This window comes from Rosa chinensis, chromosome 5, assembly GCF_002994745.2.
Source record: "Rosa chinensis cultivar Old Blush chromosome 5, RchiOBHm-V2, whole genome shotgun sequence".
Taxonomy (NCBI): Eukaryota; Viridiplantae; Streptophyta; class Magnoliopsida; order Rosales; family Rosaceae; genus Rosa; species Rosa chinensis.
This window is the reverse complement of record NC_037092.1, coordinates 1081334-1100648: the sequence shown is the minus strand read 5'-3', so window position 1 is coordinate 1100648 and position 19315 is coordinate 1081334. Positions and strand designations below refer to the sequence as shown.

Sequence of the window (19315 nt, the reverse complement as noted above, 5' to 3'; positions counted from 1 at the left end):
ATTCGAATCTCTGATACATGGTTATGGAGATAAGTAGTGTTCATAGAGATGTTTCAAAGAAAGTTGTAAAAAGGAGTAAGCACTGAACTATGCAAGACCTGCGCCACTCAAATTTGTTTTATAAGGTTATAATGCAAAATGTTAGTGAAAATGCCTCAAAGAGGTTGCACAAGGGGTATGCAGTCCAACAATGCAAGACTGGGTATCCTACTCCTAGTCTTGCTCACATGAAGAAAAATGTCAGAAAATTACCACTTGCGGTTTAACCATTCAACTATGCTCCTTTCCCCATCCTAGTTATTAAATTACAGTAGATAGATCAAATTACAAGTGAAATATACGACTTTCTGTCTATTAAGTGATCAAATTACAATGTCTTGACTTATTGGATCCAAAGCGTTTATTGATGAAGACACTGTTGATACAAAACAATAGATAAATCAAAAGGCCTTACGCAAGCTAGCTCAATCACTCTTTCAACTGAAAAAACTCTAAACACAGAATTAACACAATGAATGACCAAAGCTCACTTGATAGCGCATAATGCAGCTAGAACTCTTACATTTTTGTTGAGGAATACAATCAACTAGAGTTTGCAGCAAGTCCTTTATCGTAAACCAAGTAATATTGAAATAGAGAGGAAGCTGCAGAAGGAGGAAAAAGGCAACTGGAAAACAAGCAATGGTAATGATCGGAGCAGTAGCCTGATGCAGCCTCTGGTTTATTGTAATGTCAAGAGTAGCAGCAAAACCAACCATCAATGCTGCCACAGACCAAAACAGCATGCTTAACCCCAAAACAAGCTTCAATGGCAGAGCCCTCCGGAAATCTCTCTCATTCATTTTCGATGTGCTGATGGATAGAAACACCACCACGGAGGTGAAGGCAAAACAAAGGGATGCCACATCAGATGCTGTGAAGACAGTGAATGGTGTTTTGGTTAGGAGCAAGGGCTTGCCTGTCTTTGGATCCAAACCTCCAGGCAAGGTGTAGATGCTTGTAAAAGCAACTGTTGCAATAAGAACTGCAACTATAATGCAAGAGTTTGTTGTTCTGATTAACCATTCTTGGCCATTCTTCACCAGTTCTTTATGCTCTTTTGTGAACAAAGCATGAGGTGTCAAATTGTCATGATGATTAAGATGGTTGATGTGATGTGGAGGCACCAATTTCTTCACTCGCTGCACTATGCACATGATATGGTTATTACAACAATCCATAAAGTAAAGAAAGAGCAATGAAGAAACTCATCTAAAAGAAAATCTGAAAAAGCACCTCAAACCAGTGAATATCTGACTGCAAGCGAAGGGCTTCCCCTGGCCTCTCCCTTGAGGAATAGTGACTCTTATATGCTGCTTTATGCAAAATGCCGTCACCGTCTTGATTGATTTTCCACAGGAGCCTCGGATATGAAACATGACAAGTTTGGAGAAGATATTCCAAAAGCTGTCTCCTCCGATGCTCCACAACAACATGAAATATGTTCTCTCTTTTGTGGTTTTCATGCTCGATGGCCTGTGGGAACAGATTAAAAATGGCCTCAATGATTTCTATAATCCCATTCCTAGCAGCAGCCAGAAGTGGAGTGTCATTTTGACCATCAGTGTTGTTAACCTGCCATGACTTGTCTCCTCCAGCCAGAATTTTTGAAAGCTCCACCACCATGCCGTGCTTCTTCTTTGTGTCCCACAGATCTTTAATAGATGGGAACCTATCCATTAACATGTGACCTTTCCACATTAATCACTAGTGACTGAATACATGCAATACTGTATATATAGTATGTGTCACAATTTTAACCTCTATCAATGGTTTGCCATATTTTGTGTCAGCGAGTAAAGTAATTAGCACGAACCTTTAGCAATGATGCTCCAAAAGGTGACGTACATTTTTGCTGTGATCTTCTGGAAGGCTGTGTTTGGACTTGGAGGGAAATGAGATACATTTTTGTTTCCATCCTTGTCTTTGCTGTGATCGCCTGCTAACAAAATCCAGTTCATTTTAATAAATAGTCTAATATATATGGGGTCTCCATAGAATGCATTAGGTGATTGAAAATTAATCTTTAGAATGCTTACCACGCTCCAAATCTGTATTTGGAGTTGGAGGGACCTGAGATACACTGTTGGTTTCGTCGTTGTTTTTGCTGTAATCAACTACCGGAAGGCCTGTTAAGAAAATGCAGTTAATTGAATGATAACTTCTATGTTCTAGAAAATGCAGTTAATTGAATGATAACTTCTATGTTCTAGAAAATGCATTACATGATTTACATCTAATTGTTTCGCAGTTCGACATACAAAGATAGATCAGTTTCTCCAATATGCCAAAGGAATATCCACTCTCAAAAGCAGATGGAATGTTAGCTAGCAGCTGAAAACAGGTTATGCCATCTGAATCCTTCCGATCTGTCCGTATGTGGTATTCTGGTTTTACTAACTCCAGAGCTGTTTCTGTATCACAAACTCACATAATACACTAAGTTATTTACCGAATGACTATCTAGTAAAATGATACATCATAACAATAAATAACAGCATATATGTTCCTTCAATAGTTCCAGAACTGTTTCTGTATCAAAAACTCACTTAACATATACAGTATATTAAATGATACATCATATATATTACATATAACAACAGAATGATAAAAGCCATATAAGTATCATACACTTGTATCAAAATCTAAACAATTGTATACATTACATGGAATGAAAGAGTGATGAGAGATTACCAAAGTAATAGCCGCGAATAGCTTCATGAAGCATGGTGGAGCCGGGAGATGAGGTGTGATTGGAATATAGCCTCTCATGATCATCAGCATGCTCCATAGCGTCTTTCTTGATCACCGCCGCCAAATGCTTGATCACATTGATATTGCCATATACTGCGGCCGTAAAAAAGGGTGTTTCACCTCTCTTGTTTTTAGTATTCAGTTGCTTCCGATCATATTGCATTATGATATTCACCATGTCGACATTTCCTATCGAAGCTGCCTCGTGAAGAGGTGTATTTCCAAATGCATTCTGTTTCACAAATGTTCCTGGTCCTCCGGAAAAGTAATCTCTGAGTTCACCATCATCTCCATACACTTTCTGAAGCAGAGACGCCACCAGTTCTTTGTTGTTACTGTACACTGCAACATGAATTGCGGTATCCTTGAACACTGTAAAAGGCAAGCATATATTTAGGAAATCATCCGAGTAAAATTCGTTCAACCTCCCCCACTTTCTTTTCATGAAGAGATGGTAACAAAGGGATCTTGTCTTATAAGTGGACATCCTTGTCTATCTATCTCCCTAGCTCTTTCTGAAAAATGAGAACCTTGTTCCGAAGACTACTAGTGTTTACAGTAACAAGAAACTAAAGAGAGTGATGGTATAGACAGAGAGAGCATCGACTTTGCGTAAACAAGTCGCATAGCTCAAAAATACTTGTAGTCTAAATAATTAAAGATAAAGGTTCTGTGCTGCAACCTTTTCTTTTCCATCTTAATTGTCCAATTACGCCTCCAACATCAGTGACATCATTCCTACGGCGAGCCAGATTCAGATCCTCCGAGCAACACATGTTCCGCAAAAGCGAGACCCCTAAATCAGTGAGGTTAAACACACCCAGCAAGGACCAATGTCTTTAAGGTTTTTGAGCAAGATCCATTTGCGAGAAACCTCAAACCTCCATCTGTAATAGAGCAACAGTTTTCCAAATTCAAATAGCTGAGCGAACTAGCCGCCGAGCCGAACCAATCGCTTCAAGGTCTTTGTCCGAGACCTTGAAGCAAAATCCCAAATCCAAACACGTCATATTTGTAGCTAAACTCATAAACGTAAGTAGTCCTGATTAGAATTCGCAAGTGGGACAGTGGGTCGGCGATGATGGGCTCAGACGTCGATGACCGCAGGGATCGTGTTTTTGGGCCTCTCGGCTTCTCTTTAATTTCTTGCCTTTGTTTGGGCTTTAATGAACTCGGATTCTGTTTTGTAAATTTCATAAAAACGACATGCAGCTATTGCCTTGGGGAAAAGTTACCAATTAAGATCGTCGGAAATTTATTTGAGAGTTGGGTTATATTATTTTGGGGCAATGATATAGGGCCTCAATGAGGCCTAAGATTTGTGGCCTCAAATCCTAGGTGTCATGCCATATAAGTAAATAAAAATTTACTTTCAATTCCATATAATATATCTTGCCACATCATACTATTTCAACACCAACTTTACCCTTCTACATTTCCTTTTAGATGTTAATTAGGGGTGAATCAATTACATTAATGAATTTAATTAGATGACAAAAAAAAATATCAGCTATTAATTATATATTAATTTAAGAGATATGTCTACTGATTCTTTAATCAATATTTTTCTTCATTTAATTAAATTATTTCCTTTAATTTTTCTTCCCAAATGGCATTAATATATTGAATTATGTGTCAAGAAATAGACGTTAACTTTTCTTTCCAAATATTGATTAATTTCATCCACAAAAATATAGCATTAGTTAATTGAATTTGAGAAATACTTATGTCTAAATTAAGAGGTACGAAAAAATTACACGTTAGCAGCCATTAATTAACATCTACAATCTAAATATAAGGGAAAGACAAACAAAAAATAATAAATTCATATTTAACGTTTAAAACCTAGCTACATAAAGAGAAAACAATGAACAAAAGAATAAATACAATTATATGAATATGTATTTTTCACCTTATATTTTCAAAATTTGCAGGAACCTAACAAAGGTTGAATTCATATACATGTGTTATACAAATCTATTAATCGAATGTACGTGCAAATCTATTAACTGAGTTACATGAAATTTTTTCTACTTTTGATTGAAGAAAAAAAAATTGTTGTTTAAATCTAAGCATGAGTGTAAAGAAAAAAAATGAAAGAAAGCCAATTTTTTTTTCTTAGAAGAAAACCAAAATAATTTAGAGTCATTAGATTTTTGAAGGATAAGATGGTCTTTTTCTCAATAATGACATGGCATGATTTGAAAAATAGGTGAATTGTGTAGATGACATGGCATGACACCTAAGATTGAGGCCACAAATCATAGCCCTCATTGAGGCCACAAATCATTTTCCTATTATTTTGCTTATATGCAGATCCATCGGAACATGCTTGTGCATGCAGTTAAGTGTGAGGGCGGCAAATAAATATTTGTGGATGCAACTCCCGTCGATGCAGTTGATCCAAGCACTAAATGCTTGAAACTCTTACTTCCAAGCGGTAATGATCAGAAAGATGAGTGACAAGATGGCACAGTTGAAGCTTCTAATTAAATGGAACAGCACTCAACTCTCAGCAAGAACTGTGTATGCACGGGGTAAAAAACAATTAAGACATAGACGGGGAGAGGATACTGTAACATAACACCCTGTATTAGAGCGAACAATTAATAATACCCTAATGCTAATAGGCTATCTGCTATCACCATGGAGTTTGTGTGACGTTATTTGTTTAGGGAGTTAAAGCTGACTAAATGGTTAATGAATCATGAAGTGTGGGCCTTAGTGGCCTTTGAGCAAGCAGTTTCGATAAGTGGCCAGGGAAGAATTCTTTTCACGACTTTGACTGAGGACTTTCCAGTCCTTATTAAGGCCTCCCACAACGGGTACTGCAACAGCGCAAACATGGTGACCGGAAGAACCGCAACGCAGTATATAAGAGTTGTAGTCAGGCGCTTCTTCATCGGAATTGTCAGCATCATTGTGGAGGCAAAGGCGAGCATGGTGACGGCCACCGAGAAGAAGAGGGAGGTGAAGCCGAGGATGAGCTTCCGAGGGAGAGAGCGGTGGAAGTCCTCGAGCTCGTACGGTGACGATAGGATGGAGAGGAACATGGCGAGTGACGTCAGCGAGCTGGCGATGGAGAGAGCGTTAGTGATGATGAAGACCAAGAAGAAAGGGCTGTCGATAAGGATGGGCTGCCCGTTTCTTGCGTTGTTGCCGCCCGGGATGGTGAAAGCGGCCGCGAAGGCGACGGAGGCAATTAGTCCAGCCACCAAGGAGCACGAGTTGGAGGTCCGCTCTAGCCATTCTTGTGCTTCCTCGAGGAGCTCCCCATGGGTTCGAGCAAAGTACTCTCTGGGGGTCTCCTCTTTGCTTTCGTCCCAGCCAAGCTTATTTACAGATTTGGGTGGAATTATCTTATTCGCGTTCTGCAAGTTAAAGTACAAAATAAATTGATTAGTGTAGAAAGGGAGGAACGACATCAAGTTTAATTAATCACTTAAGTACTACCTGAGACAACTCCTCTACAGTTTCCGTATATTTTCGTCTACAGAACTCTTCGAGAGTCTCTTTTTGTTCAACAGCAGGATTCCTTGCATAATATCGTGGGACTAACTTCTCCACCTTCTGCAAGTTAATACCAATTAGTTAAGCCACTATGGATCTTTTTTCGATGAAATAGAGGATTAGGCGAGAATTGATCCCTTCTGTTACATACATACCTCATACCATTCTAACTCTTCTTGCAACTGAAGTGCAGGACCAGGCTGGGTGCCTCCTTTATAAAATTTCATGTTTCCAGCATGGTGCAGTATTGTGAATCCATTCTTATCGGTTTGTCGAGCCAACCTTGGCATTAACCTCTTCGTCACATCAAACCTCTTCGTCACATCAAAGATGTCCGGCTGACGGTGCAATATAGCGAGGTGCAGTATGTTTTGCTTCTCTTTGTCTGTATACTCAAGTGACAAAGGGTAGACTCTAAGTGTCTCCTCCACAATTTCTAATATTCCATTGCTTGTTGCAATGAACAATGGGATATCTGGAGTCTCTGACTGGGATGGCGCTTTGATGTGCCATGAAAAGTCTTCTGCAATTAAAAACTTGCCTAGTTCTAAAGCAAGTTCATGCCTTTTCCTTTCGTCATGAATCTTCTTCATCGTTGGCCATTCTGCAGTTTGTTGTAAACAAATTCAGACCGAGTGAATTTATACATGCAATAGTCGTATATACAACAGCAATATTTCTGAGAGAACCAGGGCGAGGATGTTGTACCTCGCAGAACAATCCAAACTGATCTATTAACTACCAAAAAAAAATTTGTATACATTAGTATCTGTTCATCAAACTAATTATGATCACATACAGTTATCGATTTATCAATTTTGTGAAATTATTAATGTACATGCTTACCTGAAGACATGATTCGCCGTAGAAACAGAGTGGCTCTACTGGAACTTTGTACATGACTATCATCACTGGAATTTTGTTCATGAACATCTTCCTCTTTAGCATCTTCGTATTGAGCACCTACATTATGCATAAATTGCACATAAATAAACACACACACACACACACACACACATATATATATATATATATTTCATTTTAATTTGCGTAAAGAAAGATTAGGGATGATGATACATACAGTTGTAAATGAACCTCTTGATCAGTCTACATTTCATTCCACTCTTGAATGCTGAAGAATTGGATGAGAGGAGCTGAAGAGGCGTTTTCAAATTTTTGTATTTTAGTAGAACAAGTTTTGCATACTCCGGCTTTCTAGCTATCAAAAGTGCAAGCTCTGTATTACGAACAAGGGTGTTAAGTCTAGGAGAAGATAAAAAAATAAAATAAAAAACTTTGTTTATAGTATTATTGCTTGAAACCTAATCAAGTAGCTAGAAAATTACCAAAGAACTCGGCATGTATTGCAGCATGAAGAATGGTACCGCGTATGCGTTCAGGGTCGTAAGAGTACTTCCCACTTTTTGTAACAGGGTCGTTAGAAGGATACAGGGAGAACAAATGGGGATGAAGAGCATGTTGATCGTTTTTCAGTTTTTCAGCCAGCAAAATGAAATTTTTTTTCTGGCCAAAGTGAGCTGCTGTATAGAGAGGCATTTCCCCATTCTCGTTTGGAATGGACAGCAATGCCGGTGCCTTTTCCAACAACTTCTCCACAACACGTACACAATCAATTGCTGCAGCCTCATGAAGAGCAGTGTTTCCAAACTCATTTTGTTGTGTGATTAGCTCGTCATTATGCCTGCTTATTTCGATGATTCCTATTGCGATGCTTTCTTGCTCCATGTAAATCGCCATATGGAGGATTGTGTCGTCGTGCACTGTTGGAATTAGCTTTAATCTTGCATCAAGAGTAGTAGCTTTTGCATAAGCTTTCACCACTTCTAATACATCACCGTCTCTAAGGCTTTCATAGAGGGGTTTCGATTGTTCGGAAGTACGTATTTCTTCCATTGTGTACAGAGTTAGGGATCTCGAAATAGAGACAGCTAGCTGGTGTGCTTATAGACCAACTTGTTAGGGATGAGTTGTGTTTATATGCAAGTAGAGTTTGGAGCACGCATTGCATGATTCACGAACCATATATATATATATATATATATATATATATATATATATATATTTTTTTTTTTTCCTCTTTTCCAATTCATTTGCTTTTTAAAACTAAGCAAGGAATAAAAAAAGATTTTAGTCCTGCGAATAACCGCTTTGTCTTTTGCTTTTTTTTATCTTTTACTAAAGAGCGAGGGATAACAGAGGCTCTCTACCACTCAATTTTATTAATCAGGGAAGAAAGGGACCCGACTAGATCTTCAAAAACAGTGAAGTGTTGTAAATGATAATGACTATTCATGTAATATGTATTGTTTAATGTATGCGATTGACATACTTGTAATGTGCGATTGACATACTCGTAATGTATGCGATTGACAGACTCGTAATTTATGCGATTGATAGACTCGTAATGTGCGATTAGTATAACTATTATGTATTGCCTTTTGTATACATGATGTAACCCTATATAAACCACATGGTCAGATGAATACAATACAATTTTTTCAATTCTCTACAACACGTTATCAGCACGATACTCTAACCCAAGCCCTACCCAGAAAAAACCCCCTCTGCCGCAGCCACCCTGCAGTCCCTGCCGCAGCCTCCCTGCAGCACTGCTGCACACTAGTTCCTGTGCAGATCAGCCTGTTTGCACGCCCCAAAACCTCTTGATCGGTACCTCACATCAAAATATTTCCTTCATCAAAGTTGTTTGTCTCTGCCTCTTCTATTTGACCTCCAAATTTTAGCCCTATTAGAGTAGTTTTGAGACCTGTACACTATTCGAACCGGGAGCTATTCAGAAGCGAATCTGCTTCGAATTTCAACAAGTAAGTTTTAAAGATTAAAGTTCCTGCTTTCTTGTCTTTTAAATTCCTTTTATTTTCTGCAGAATGTTGGAATATATGTTGCCAAATGGTTTTGAGTATTTAACAAAGCGGAATTGTGGGGATTCACGCTTAACGAACTAAGAGTGTTCGTATAAACTAAGAGTGTTCATAATTAAACGAACTAAGAGCGTTCATATGAACTAAGAGTGTTCATAATGCTTGGAGTAAGAGCGTCTGTAAGCAACAAATTGTGACCATATTAAAACATTATTGTTTGGTCTAATCCAAAAGAGATTCTTGGAAATTGTTTTCTTGGTAGCATAGCTTGGAAATCTTATTATTTTAGTTTTCGTAAAAGTTTAGCTCCGAAACTAATATATCTTCTCTTCTTATTTTCAGGATGTCGAATGAACCTAGACTCGACTTTCCCATGCTTGACTCAACAGGCTCGGATTACCACAGTTGGGTAACCGATGTTGAGAACCATCTCACTTCAAAGGGAATATTACCCATAATCCAAGCACCTAACCCGGATCTTGTGTTCGTGCGAACACCTACAAAGCATGCTCAAGCAGTTATCTTGATGCGACGCCATATGGACAAGGCACTCAGATTGGAGTATATGTCGATCAAGAATGCAAGAGAGCTATGGGTAGCGCTACAAGAGCGCTTTGGCAATGTCCAAGATTCCCTCCTCCCTGACTTGAAGGTTCAATGGAACAATCTGCGCTTTGCTGATTTCAAGTCTGTTGCTGAATATAATTCAGAAGCTCTTCGCCTACAGTCCATGTTGAGGTTTTGTGGACAACCTGTCACAGAGCAAGAGCTAATTGAGAAAACTCTCTCCACCTTCCCCGTTTCAGCCATTGTGGTATCAAAGCAATACCGCACTAAAGTCAATGCTGGATGGATCACGAGGTTTCATCAGCTTATCAATCTCATATCTGTAGCTGAGAAACATGATAACATACTCATGAGGAATTATAATTCAAGGCCCATTGGAACTAAGAGCGTTCATGAGGCGAATTATAATGCACCCAAAAGATGGCGCAAGGAGCGGAACCCTAAGAATAAGGGATATGAGGGACGTATGGGTCCATATAACCGCCCTAACCAAGAAGGAAACCGCAAGTTTGGTGCGGTTACACGTGGTGGCAATGCCACACGTGCGAGAGGGGGTCGTGGCAACCCTGGCCGTGGTGGTGGCACCATGGGTCGTAGTGGTGGCACCAACCCTCCTAGGGAACGCCCACAACGTGCACCTCAATTAAAGGGAGGCAACCACAATGATGTGTGTCATCGATGTGGATCAAGTGAGCATTAGTTCAAGTAATGCAAGGCAAGTGAGCAACTAGCTGCAAGATACAGGGCATACAGGGACCTGAGGGAGCAAGAAGTGTACCTTGCAAAAGAACAAGAAAATGGTGGAGACGTCCATCTCACCATAGAGGACTTCAAACCTGACAATGAAGTGCACAAGGATGCCGCAGACTTTGATTAGATTAGTCCTTTTATTTTCCAAGAATTTTTGTAATAGCAATATGCCTTAGTCAATAAGTGACAATTGTATTAATTCTTTCTCATGTGGCGCACCCAATAAAATATGATGACTAGGAAAGTCATTGAGATCATTGGTACTTAAGAGAGCCTCGCTCCACCAACATCTCTCTACTTTCCTGGTCATATTTGATTGGAGTTACCAAACAAATAGAGTGATTACAATGTGTCTTAGTTTGATTTTATTTTAGATTAAACTTTCTGGGACCTTTGATGTAATCATTGGCTATCTTTATTAATAAAGTATCGTATTATTATTCGAAGTCATGGACATGTTTTAATTCCGAACTTTATTATTTTTCAGTATGTTTCCTGGAGAGTTGGAATGCCTTGTTGATAGTGGCACCACACATACTATATTGCGACATAGGCAACTATTTCTATGGATGACGCCTAGTCGATCTTCTGTGACTACGATGGCTGGACCATCACAATTGATTCATGGTTGAGGACCAGCTCAATTTATGTTTCCAAATGGCACAAGTATTAATGTCACCGAAGCTCTATATGCTCCTAGGGCTAAAAGGACCCTATTGAGTTTTAAAGATATAAGAACCAATGGTTTTCATGTGGAAACACATTGTGAGAATGGACAAGAGTTCCTTTGCATCACCTCTAATGACTACGGACATAAACTAGTATTAGAGAAACTTATGTGTCGATCTAGTGGGTTGTGTGCAACCATTATTCAAATTATTGAATCCAACCATATCATGAGAAATGACTTATGAGATTCTGACACATATAGGCTTTGGCATGACCGTTTGGGACACCCAGGTCGTGATATGATGATCTGTATATTAAAGACTTCACACGGACATCCATTTTTCAAAACGAAAAGAAGTCAGAACCAAAATTCGATCTAAGGTAGGGCTGACGCCGCCTACCCCCTGCGGCCCAAAAGTGGTATTGAAGCCACCAATACCTTCTTGGTTCCTTTTTCTACTTCTAAAGTCAATTGTGACTTCATGGCTCAACCGAATACTTCCCTGGTTGCTTCTAAAGCCCATCTTTCATTTTACAAAGCCTGCTCTTTAGAAAAATTAGGATCGAGACCATCCTATGCAAAAGACACTAAGGAAAATATTCCATTTTTACAAAGAATGCAAGGTGATATTTGTGGACCTATTCAACCAACTTGCGGACCATTTAGATATTTTATGATGTTGGTTGATGCATTGACACGATGGTCACATGTCATGCTATTGTCCACAAGAAATGCTGCATTTGCTAAACTCCTAGCACAAATCATTAAATTACGGGCTCACCACCCTGATCATCCCATTAAGTCAATTCGTCTTGACAATGTTGGAGAGTTTACATCAAAAACGTTTGATGACTATTGCATGTCCATTGGGATTGAGGTTGAACACCCTGTTTCTCATATTCATACCCAAAATGGTCTCGCAGAAGCTGCCATTAAAAGATTTCAAATGGTCGCTAGAGCATTGGTTATGCGCACCAATCTCCCTGTTTTTGCTTGGGGCTATGCAATATTGCATGCAGCTGTACTCATTCGTTTGAGGCCTACTGTCACTCAACCCTTTTCTGCGTCCCAGATGGTTACTGGATATGAGCCTGATGTCTCACACTTATGCATATTTGGGTGTACAGTTTATGTGCCAATTGCGCCGCCACAACGCACCAAAATGGGTCCTCAAAGACGATTAGGTATTTATATTGGATATGACTCTCCAACCATTATCTGCTACTTAGAACCCTTGACAGACGATCTATTTATAGCTAGATTTGCGGATTGTCACTTTGATGAGACAGTCTTCCCATCGTTAGGGGGAGATAGGAACAATAATGTTCAACAGGAACGACATGAATTGTTGTGGTCTGTCCCCACTTTGTCTCATCTTGATCCCCGAACCGCACAGTCCGAAATAGAAGTGCGGAGAATTCTCGATCTTCATAACGTAACAGACTCTATGCCTGATGCGTTTTCTGATATCGCTAAAGTGACAAGATCACATATACCTACTGCAAACGTGCCTGCAAGGATTGATGTCCCTAAAAATCATGGATATGGCGCCATCCCTAGGGGTATTGGGTATGGCGCCGCCACCACTAATAGTGATGGCAATGTGGCTCAAGCTAGGCTCCCAGCAAGGAAACATGAGAGGCCCAAAGGTTTGATGGATTCTCGCCCGATAAAGAAAGCGAGTTTGGCACAGAAAGATCCATTAATCATCGACATAAATAACCCGTATCATGAAGATATTCCGGATTATGGTTATGTCCAAGAGACATCATTAGGGGACGCTCCAATGTTAGAACCAATTACAGGGAATAGGGAGATCTCCATGAATTACACTAGTGTACATGAGACGTTGAATCGAGATTCTATTATTCTTGATGATGTGTTTGCATATTCTATTGCTCAAGGAATTATAGAACACGATGATATCAAACATTGCTCCATTGAAAAATGTCAATGAAGAGTAGACTGGCCTAAATGGAAAGATGCTATCCAGGTTGAATTGGATTCACTAACAAAGAGACAGGTATTTGGGCCTATAACGCTGACACCCCCAAGTATAAAACATGTTGGCCATAAATGGGTCTTTGTTAGAAAACGTAATGAGAAAAATGAGGTTGTTAGACACAACGCCTGCCTTGTGGCGCAAGGTTTCTCACAACGCCCTGGAATCGACTACGAGGAGATATATTCTCCCGTAATGGACATTATAACGTTCCGCTACCTTGTCAGTTTGATAGTTTCTGAAAAACTTAACATGCAGCTTATGGATGTGGTTACAGCATATCTCTATGGGGATCTAGATCTAGTTTCTGGAAAACTGGACCTGTAAGGAGTCCAGTAGCATTTCTGGCCCAACCACTATTCCAAAAGCTCTGAAATTCTAGAAAAATGATCTACACTCATAAAGGAACATTTGTTATGAAGAAGTCACGAGCAAAATCTGAACTTTTGGTGGAGAAATAATTGAAGGAATAAAAGGGTAGAAACTGACCTAAAACCAGCTCAATATTCACATGTTCATGTTTCCTACCCACATGAAGAAAACTAGATGCTTTTCTCTTTTTCCTTGGATATATTTTTCTACTCCGTTCTTTTTAATAGATCATCATCACTTCCATGTTTCTGCACCTTCATGCTTTGCTTTCATTTCACCATTACCCCATCTTTTACTTATTTTACAAACCACTCCCATACTCCACTTTCATTATTTTTCTCTCTCATCATTTCACTATTCTTTTTCTTCCCTATTTAAACACATTCTCCTCTCACTCTCAATGACCAATTCCTTCATCCCATTACATCTGATTTCTCTCTTCATCTCCTTCACAAAACCTCCATCTCCACCTCCCAAAATCCAAACCCACAATACCCAATCTACTCCATCATCACCACCACAACTACCATCTTCCACCACCATAAACTTCATCACCACCACTCAAAGTTAGCCAAAGGAGCATCATATCTTCATCACCATTTCATTCATCATCACCATCAAGAAGTTCATATCCATCCATTCCACCATCAAGGAGGATTCAAGGAGCATTGAAGGAGAAAAATGAAGGAGAAGCTACCCATTGATTTGTTAAGCTTCAACTAGTTCTTTCTTCCCTTAACTCTTTAATTTACCTTGATTTACTTTATAGATATGATGCCAATTTGTATGATTATGAGTGAGTAGTTACTTTGTTGGGGCTAGGGTTGAAAGCCGTAGCCAAACTTGTATGAATTGATGTTTTAATTGACATTTGTTGTTATTTGTGATTTTCATCTTCATATGCTAATTCAAGAAGTGAATGCATTCATTCAAACTTAACTATTTTGAATGTGTTGTGTTTGTCATCTCATGAAAAAAATGTTTAGGGAGTAGTAACCTTAAACATTAATTGTCACGCCCCTGATTTTACACACATGAAAATCGATATATATAACCCCATAATTATATATGCGTGAACGTCCAGTCATCAATACAAAATACCTGGAATCTTTTTCCCTTTTACTTACACAGATATTGATGCCCTGAACCCTCAAAGTTAATATAAACTCGCTCCATAGAGTTATATATTACAATACTTACGAAATAGATTGTCAACAACAAAATAAAACGTAAATGCAGCTCAGAGTAACTATACAACGGAAGTCCTTAATCAACGGTAAAGTTACAAAAATGGCTTCCTACCGTAAAGCCGCAAAGGCGCTACCTCCGCTTCAGCCCCGATTATCCTAACCTGCAGGATTAACCCCTACACCGTTTGAATAGTGTACCGGGTTGCCACACAACAAACCCGGTAAGCTTTTGCAAGCCCGTATGAGTAACTCAAACCACACACAACTCACGCCAAAAATAAGGAAAACAACTCACGCTTTGATTCCTTAAAACACGAAATAAAGGAGAATAACTCACACTTTAATTTCCTTTCAAATCGAAATAAAAGAAAGCAACTCACACCTTATTTCCTTTTAAAACGAAACATAGAAAACAATCCACACTTGATTTCTATCAATAAAACATAGAAAGCAACTCACACCTTGATTTCTATCAATAAAACATAGAAAACAACTCACACCTTGAATTCTATCAATAAAACATAGAAAGCAACTCACACCTTGATTTCTATCAATAAAACATAGAAAACAACTCACACCTTGAATTCTATCAATAAAACATAGAAAGCAACTCACACCTTGATTTCTATCAATAAAACATAGAAAACAACTCACACCTTGAATTCTATCAATAAAACATAGAAAACAACTCACACCTTGAATTCTATCAGTTGTACCATAAGCGTACCATAGAAAGCAACTCACACCTTGATTTCTATCAAATCGTTAATAAGGAAATCAACTTGCACCTTGTCCCCTTAAAAACCATTAATAAGGAAGCAACTCACACCTTGTTCCCTAAAAATACGTAATGTCATGAGTTGTAAATAACCAATTCCCGTTACCCCATGAATTACCTATATGGCAGACAGATTAGAGCTCTAACTGAAAAACGTAACCACTCGTCCGGCCAAAGACGTGGTCACCTGAGATTCTGCCCAAGGTCTTAGACCTTCGATCCTCGGGCCGCAATGTCCCTTGGAGCAAAACATTAAAGGAGTCGCATCTGACCCAAAATGTTACACAAATCGCAACGCTTTTGAAAACAATCGAAATCAACATTTCCATAATCATTATTTTCCGAAAAAGCCATAACACAAAACAATAAAAAGCATCAATTCATGCCCATTGTTTTCATACCCAAATCTCAACACTTTTCTCAAATCTCAACACTTTTCTCAAATCTCAACGCTTTTCAAAACAAATCGAAATCAATCATTTCCACAAATCATTTGTTTTCCAAAAGCCACACCCCAAAACAATAAAAAGCATCATTTCATGCATATTGTTTTCATAAATCCACAAACCACCCAAAACATATATATTTCACGTAAACATATATCTACTAATACATGAATACGTATGTATATATATACATCCCATAATATACATATATACACACGTAATCATCTACTCAAAAGTGCCACTAATACCATCTATAGTTTGCAGTTAACTAAATAACTCTCAAAATAATAAGGGTATTCCCGTTCGTGAAATGAACTTCGTGAGATTACTCACCTCAGAATCCCGCTGCGTCTTCTATACAGAACCGAACTAGTACACTATCACCAACAACTCGTCCAATTCACCTTCTAGAAGCACCTATTCACCAATGATCTCAAATCAGTAACGATTCATAACCAATTTTAAGTCCGAAACCTCTGTTTTGAACTAAAATCCCCCAAAGTGGCGCCAATCGAGGCAAAACCACATCCGAGACCTCCCGAAGTCTCTGGAATACGTCCACGATCGATGTGACCAAACCACAAGTCGATCGGACGCTCAAATCCTCACGGATAGAATAATCGATCGGTATGAAATTGCAAAAATCATAACAATTCCATACGAACTCCAAAATTTGCATATTATATATCGAAACGCTCGTATCAACGAGTAGAACATATATAATACCAAAAACAGTTCCTTAAGTGGCCGGAACACCGCCGGAACGCCACCACAGACGGTGGTGCACCGCCACCGGCCAAAACACATTATTTCACAAAACTCCCAACATCAAAGTTCTTCATCTAAGCATGCTTGTGAATTCTCATAACTAGCTCGAAGTCAGAAAACAAGCTTAAGGGATCGAAAACTACCTCACAAGCCGTGAACAGTAATCCCTACTGAGTTGATCGAATTTTCACGTGAATCGATCCAAACAACCACCATGGATCGACCAGGGAGCTTGTTCTGAACTCAACCCAAGAAAATCGAAGCCGTGCCGACGTCGGAACTGTGTTTTCCGGTCGGGTCTGATTTCTCCAGTCTGCACCGCCTTGAACTGCCACCGAGACGGAGAATCGCCGTAAGAGAACACCAGAGGGACGACCAGACGGAGGAGACGACCCTGCTGGCCAAGTTTCAAGGCCGGAGACCGCCGCAGTTGGCCGGAAAAGTCGGGTCGGATCGGCCGGGTTCGGGTCGGGTCAGGCGGTTTTCTTCGATACTGAGGGAGCGGACGAGAGAGAAGAGAGAGAGAAAAAAAAAAAGCTTCCGGAAACGGAAATGAGGAATAATGAAAAAAAAACTGATTTTTCCTTTATATACTAAAATGGAAACTTTTTCCAATAGCCATAACTTCCTCATACGAACTCCGATTCTCGCGTTCCACATGTCCACGAACTCGTATCGACGCGCTCTACAACTTTCGTGAAGGAAGTTTTCGGAGAATCCCAACGAATAAAAAGTCAACCTTTGGCAACCCCCCTAAAACCATATTCTTCAATTAATTATTCGCCCGAAACACTTCCGCTCCATCCACGAGCCACGAAACCGTCCAATAGTTATAAAATTAATTCCGGAAAATCCTCGGAAAATAATTATGAATTTCCGGGGCATCACATTAATAGCATGATAGCATCCTCTATGTGCATGTGAGGGTAGTGAGTTAAAATCACCTAGATCTAGGATTGGTTTGCTTGCTTGATTATCTAAACTCAAATCTTTATGCATCTAGGAGCAAGGAATTGATACTTATCCGGTAATATAACTTGTTCTTGGATAGTTAGTTTCGCACTTATCCGGTGGAAATTGATAAAATAAAAGGAGTTTAAGCCTTTGTAGTCTTATCCGGATGCAAAGAGGGTAATTGGGAAATTAGAATAGCATCACTTGTATTTGAACTTCAATACTTGCAAGGGAGGTTAGTGGTAGACAATCCAACCCCTAACTTCATCCATTATATTACTAGTTTAGTTTAGAGTAATTTAGTTTACATTTGAGCAATTAATTTAATTTGGTTCACTACTCTACCCAACAAACAATTTCACTATCACCACAATGCACATACTCACCATGAGCCTAGATTTCCTTGTGAATTTAGGTTTGTGATTATACATTTGCATATTCTAGCTCTCCTTAGGTGAACACCCTAGCTAGTGAAAGGAATCCAATCCTCGTGGGTTCGACAATCTTTCTTAAATCCCTATACTATTACTTGTACCCCTTATACTTGAGGGTGGCTATTTGGCTAACATATATTAGTAGTTTTTTACAACTATGGAAGTAGCTTCTTACATAGTTATATCATTGTTAAACCGTGGATATTTTTTGTATCATTGAATATGATTTCTTTTCTCGATTGTAGTAGCATTTTTATTTTGGTTGTATCATTTACATTTCCATAGCTTTGTTAGTTTCTGAGAATAGCTTTTTCAAATTGTGGGAGTAGCTTTTGTTCTGCTAGGTAGTAGTTTTTTTTCTACTTGGTTATTGCTTTTGGCATTGATGAAAGTAACTTTTGGTGATAGTGAGAGTATCTTTTGTTACTAATAAGAGTAGCTTTCTGGTATTTGTGATAGTAGCGTTTGTTGCTAGTGAGAGTAGATTTTGATATTGGTGACAACAACTTTTGTTGGTTGGGATAGTAGCTTTTGGTTTTGGGGAACGTAGCTTTTGTTGGTGACAGTAGTTTTTGTTGCTGGTGACAGTAGCTTTTGTGACCTTGCCGGAGGTTGTCGAAAATCTCATCAGAGTAGTTTTTGTTGCCAGTGATAGTAGCTTTTGTGACCTCGTCAGAGGTTGTCGGAAATCTCATCAGAGTAGCTTTTGGTGTTAGTGATAATAGCTTTTGTGGTCGCCGGAGACCCGCCGGAAGTTGGCGGGAGGTCGGCCGGAGACCCACCGGAGTTGACCGGAAACCTCGACGGAGAGAAGAGAGAGAATAATTGTTGACTTTTTACTCTAGTGGTATTTATGTAAATATGTTAGTTTTTATATCTAAAATATAACACATTTTTTAATCTAGTGGCCTTATGAGGGAAAAAAACTAGTTTGTGGCCTTATGGCTAAAAAAACATTCAAAGATGCACTTATATGTAATTAACCCAAGATAATAATCCATAAGGTAGCTAATCCGCTGTCAAATTTCGGTGCATCTTCTGCTTTGATGTGGTGTTAGTGACTCATATTGTTTGTTTATCTCATTGTAACAAGGGAAAATTTCGCAAATAGTACACCAAGTAAAGGCCACTAATAATTCTTATACATAAAGTTTCAAACCAAACATTTCGGTACACGA

General features: G+C 39.0%; 2 protein-coding genes across 4 annotated transcripts; both read right to left on the bottom strand.

Annotated features, from left to right (window-relative positions):
* Window positions 1-272: 272 nt before the first annotated feature.
* LOC112168338 lies at window positions 273-3821 on the bottom strand. 3 transcript variants are annotated; one of them, XM_040507030.1, is made up of 8 exons: window positions 3476-3821; window positions 2734-3165; window positions 2265-2453; window positions 2079-2168; window positions 1856-1981; window positions 1615-1711; window positions 1276-1515; window positions 273-1186 (listed from the first exon to the last, which is right to left on the bottom strand). In XM_040507030.1, the coding sequence occupies exons 1-8, from the start codon at window positions 3567-3569 to the stop codon at window positions 1138-1140; spliced, it is 1317 nt and encodes a 438-aa protein (XP_040362964.1). In that variant the 5' UTR covers window positions 3570-3821; the 3' UTR covers window positions 273-1137. The 3 variants fall into 3 exon arrangements, with proteins under 3 accessions (XP_040362964.1, XP_040362963.1, XP_040362966.1); XM_040507029.1 differs by having other exon boundaries at window positions 274-1186; window positions 1856-1978; window positions 2734-3821; XM_040507032.1 differs by having other exon boundaries at window positions 274-1186; window positions 1856-1978; window positions 2301-2453; window positions 2734-3821.
* A 1016-nt stretch (window positions 3822-4837) lies between these two features.
* Window positions 4838-8285, bottom strand: LOC112168327 (ankyrin repeat-containing protein ITN1). The gene is made up of 7 exons (XM_040507160.1): window positions 7650-8285; window positions 7385-7540; window positions 7150-7266; window positions 7012-7041; window positions 6459-6907; window positions 6247-6363; window positions 4838-6164 (listed from the first exon to the last, which is right to left on the bottom strand). The coding sequence occupies exons 1-7, from the start codon at window positions 8215-8217 to the stop codon at window positions 5499-5501; spliced, it is 2103 nt and encodes a 700-aa protein (XP_040363094.1). The 5' UTR covers window positions 8218-8285; the 3' UTR covers window positions 4838-5498.
* Window positions 8286-19315: the final 11030 nt, after the last annotated feature.

Coding starts and splice junctions, on each gene's coding strand:
- LOC112168338 (XM_040507029.1), bottom strand. CDS start 3,280: ATGTCCACTTATAAGACAAGATCCCTTTGTTACCATCTCTTCATGAAA. Junction 1,712..1,855: donor TTGGAGCATCATTGCTAAAG/GTTCGTGCTAAT, acceptor GTTAATGGATAG/GTTCCCATCTATTAAAGATC. Junction 1,516..1,614: donor GAGGAGACAAGTCATGGCAG/GTTAACAACACT, acceptor CTGTTCCCACAG/GCCATCGAGCATGAAAACCA.
- LOC112168327 (XM_040507160.1), bottom strand. CDS start 8,217: ATGGAAGAAATACGTACTTCCGAACAATCGAAACCCCTCTATGAAAGC. Junction 6,908..7,011: donor AGTTTGGATTGTTCTGCGAG/GTACAACATCCT, acceptor AACAAACTGCAG/AATGGCCAACGATGAAGAAG. Junction 6,364..6,458: donor AAGAGTTAGAATGGTATGAG/GTATGTATGTAA, acceptor ATTAACTTGCAG/AAGGTGGAGAAGTTAGTCCC.